General features: G+C 36.4%; 1 protein-coding gene across 1 annotated transcript; it reads right to left on the bottom strand.

The window, feature by feature from the left end:
* Positions 1–1140: 1140 nt before the first annotated feature.
* On the bottom strand, positions 1141–3321 carry LOC127159071 (uncharacterized). Its single transcript, XM_051102007.1, has 5 exons — positions 3220–3321; positions 2552–2881; positions 2045–2365; positions 1701–1817; positions 1141–1169 (listed from the first exon to the last, which is right to left on the bottom strand). Exons 1-5 carry the CDS (start codon positions 3254–3256, stop codon positions 1141–1143), a joined length of 834 nt encoding a protein of 277 aa, XP_050957964.1. The 5' UTR covers positions 3257–3321.
* Positions 3322–3889: the final 568 nt, after the last annotated feature.

Here is a 3889-nt window from a genome sequence, read left to right as displayed (position 1 = left end):
TACTCACTGGTGACAATCACATTGAATCTCTTGATTGTGGTCTGTTTGCTGTTGATAATTTGTAGTTTATACTGTCCAACGTCTCCATCTGTGATGTTTCTAATGGTCAGAGATCCAGTCTCCTCATCCATGTGCAGTCTGCCACTGAATTTCTCATCAGTTCTGTTTGTCATCGAATCAATTTTAGCAATGCGACTCTTTTCAGCTCCAAACGTCCACAGCATCAAATCATCTTCCTGTATTTTAGCATCAGTCAGGAGAGTGACAGAACTTCCCAGATTCGTTGATTCTGTCTTCACTTTATGTCACATGTGTCACATAGAAACAGAGGAATTCAAAGGAATGAATTTAGTTTGCAATTTCAATATCAGACATTTTTTAAACTAGTTTGACATATAGCACCAACTTAATTCAAATTTTGTGTCATTTAGTTTGCCCACTGTATGTGACTTTAAAGAAAGAATATTTTGAGATAACAATCATAAGGAAAGTTAAAAAAAAATAAAAATAAAAATAAATAAACATCAAAGTAAAGTAAAACAGAGGATATTACCTGAATCTCTAATTTTATGACTTCATTCTCATAACATTGTAACATTTCATTAAATCTGAGATTTTTTTTAGCAGGGTACAAATTAAAGTCATTCAAATCTGTAAGTAATTCAATTTTGTTAAATTTTGAGCAACTGCGTTTCTGATAATACAAACTGTTCACAATGCATGATCATTTACACACTGAAAGACTTGATATACTCACCATTCACTGGAACAAAAATTGTCTTGTATTTGGTTCTTTTGCTGCTGATGATCTTCAGTTTATAGAGTCCAGTGTGAATAGTCCTGATATCTGTGATTTTGAGATTTCCAGTCTCACCATCCACCACCAGTTTGCTTCTGAATCTTCCATCAGCACCAACATATACATGTTTCTCATTCTTCACTTTATCAACTTTAGCAATGAGATTCTTTTCGTCTTTATCTTCATCTTCATACCACCACTGTATCACATATTTATGTAGTTTACTAACATTAGTGTGTAGAGTGACAGAACCTCCCTCAGTCACTGGATCTATCTTCTCTTCACCCGTCAAAGCATCACATAGAAACAGAGAACAGAAATCAGAAAATGTATTCATGAGATCAAGTGACTGTAAGACACTGTGAGAAATCTGTAAAGATTTGTAGGGCAAATTAATCAGTTCACTCAGAATTAGCAAAGCTCTAAAGATTTGGTATATGCGAACAGGCAAATTTTAGATGCACTGGGCACACAAATGAGAGATTTATTTATTTTTGAAATTCTATTCAGTAGGAATGCTTTTTTTTTTTTTTTTTTTTTAATTCCCGACAACGGTTCAAGTAATTTGGTGAAAAGTCCTGTATTTTTTCATACCTCAGTATATATATATATATATATATATATATATACAAAATATTGGATTCTCTATATCACAAAATGTCACACATGTACTATAGCCACCTTTGGACGATACTAGTAAAGTTTTCTAATCTAAATAAATCTTAATGTCTTTTTTTGTGCAGTACTTGTATTTATATTGCTTGCAGAATTGGTGTTATATCAAAAAGCTATGCCGTTTCTGTGTGAATGATCAGTGGCAGAATTTGCTTTGATGCAAGTGTTGCTAGATAAAATCTTGCAGATAAAAGTTGGTCAGGGTCAGCCCTGCTGTAATACATACCAATTTGCAGTTTAGCAATCTTTCGGCGATAGTAAATCACCACGGCAGTTAAAACTACAGCCACCAGCAGAACAGCAGCAACTATCGCTGCCATTTCACCAAAAGACAAAGCCAATTCTGAAACAGACATAGAGAAACAATTAGAAAGTTAGTGTGAGCGAATGGGTCCATCTGAATTTTTACCTGAAGCTGATTTGATTATATTATTATTAGAGAAGACTTCATTTTCTACAATTAATTCTTTTCGGACATATTGTTCATCATGTTCATGTAATCTAATATTTATCGAACCATTGATTTAATTATACTGTATGTCACTACACTGAAAGATTAGAGTTACTCACCACTGACAGAAAGAAGGAATCGCTGTGAGCTCTCATGGCCTTTGATCTGTACCTCATAAAGTCCAGTGTGTTCAGTTCTGCTGTTCTTGATGGTCAGAGATCCAGTCGGATCCAGCTGCAGTTGATCTTTGAATCTCTCATCAGCATCATTTAAAGAGATCTCTTTAGTCTCTACATCACTTTTAGCCAGAAGGATCCCCTTATCTCCAAACCTCCACAGGATCAGATCTTCTGTGTGTATTTCAGTATCAATGTGTAAAGTGACAGAATTTCCCTCCATTACTGACACTGCCTTCACTCCATCCGTCTCACCAACTGCCCCTGGAAAAGAAATCACTATATGTGATGTTTTATGTATAATACATGTAAAGTTTAACTAATTTAACAGCAAATAAAAATTATTTTTTTAAGTGCAACTTGTGGTGTCTGAGATGGTGTATTATAAACAATTGAACACAGTGCTAATCCAAGCAAGATTATTATTACATTTAAAGACCTGATACTCACCAAAGACAGTAACACTAAATATCTTGGTTGTCATCTGTTCTCTAGAGATGGCTAGTTTATATTGTCCAGAGTGTCTGATTCTGGTGTTTCTGATGGTAAGAGATCCAGTTTTTTGGTCCAATTGCAGTCTGCCTCTGAATTCAGCCTCATCAGTGACAAAAAATGAGGTAAAATCGTTCTTTCTCGTTATCTGGGATATGGCAAAGTCTTTAGGTCCAAACATCCACAATATGGTATCATCGTTCTGTATTTCAGTAAGATTGGTGTGTAGAGTGACGGAATCTCCCTCCATCACTGGCATCGTCTCGTCTGTTTCTGCACCAGACACACCTAAAACACATTGAATCCGTTTTACAGATTAGACTCTACTAAAGATGTCAACAATGTCGTTCAAATTATAGAAATCAAATAAAAAAGCCAATTTCAGAAATAATAGAAATTTCAGCAAATGCGATTTTAATGTAGTATTACTTTCCAGCAGCTGTCGACGGGGAATGTTTCAAATGTGATATGACACATGTAAAATTTGCTACATTATTTATAAATGTTATCATTATGTGACGCCTCTGTGTTTTGTCGGCGTCATTTCCCATGTATTCAACGCAGATCTGGGTATTTATACTGCGGTGTCTAAAATGAAACCGAAAGAACAGAAATCCATCACTTACCGCCCATGAACAATAACAGCAGAAAGAGCAATGCCATATTCTGCGCGTTTCTGTGAAGGTGTGAAAAAATCTTAATAAAGATGATCTCTGGAGATTTAGATGATTCTGTTCCGTATCCGTTTCGTTGTGTTTCTGAACAGCGGTATCCACTGCTTCCAGGCAAACACCTACCAGTCTCCGCAGCGCCGCATCAGGTCGAACACACTATTCATTTTTTACGCCTTGATAAGAATAACTTCCACCACACTGTAAACAATCAATGAAAGGTTTGCTCTAGCCAACACATCCATGTGGGGCCCATAGGGGTTGCAACTGGGACCCAGCTAATTTTGTCCGCATTTTCCATGGTGGCCCCACATGGGTTAACCCAGATGGGCTGATGTTGAGCCCTTGATGGGCTCCATATAGGGTCCATATGGGTTAACCAGGCAGCTCCCATTTGGTGCCTACGTGAGTCTGCCTACATAGGTTAGTGATGGGACCCAGCTATGTCTATGTAAGTCTCTTATGGTCCACAACAGGTATACACATGGGCTAATATATTTGTCTGTTTGGGTTACCTTATTTTACAGTAAACCCCTAAACACAAACATTACATTAAATTCAAAATGCTAAAGGTATTTAGTAAGCAGAAACCAGTAGTTGATGCTTTTAAGCAAAATTTATTTAG

The sequence above is a fragment of the Labeo rohita genome, unplaced genomic scaffold, assembly GCF_022985175.1.
Source record: "Labeo rohita strain BAU-BD-2019 unplaced genomic scaffold, IGBB_LRoh.1.0 scaffold_1896, whole genome shotgun sequence".
NCBI classification, from domain to species: domain Eukaryota; kingdom Metazoa; phylum Chordata; class Actinopteri; order Cypriniformes; family Cyprinidae; genus Labeo; species Labeo rohita.
This window is presented reverse-complemented; position numbering and strand designations above follow the sequence as displayed.

Bases quoted from the DNA above. Each gene is read 5' to 3' on its own strand.
- LOC127159071 (XM_051102007.1), bottom strand. From the start codon at position 3,256: ATGGCATTGCTCTTTCTGCTGTTATTGTTCATGGGCG. The intron at 2,366-2,551 runs GTGAGTATCAGG...TTTCTTTTCCAG, and splicing joins ATTTAGTGTTACTGTCTTTG to GGGCAGTTGGTGAGACGGAT. The intron at 1,170-1,700 runs GTATGTATTACA...AAATCTTTACAG, and splicing joins GATTGCTAAACTGCAAATTG to ATTTCTCACAGTGTCTTACA.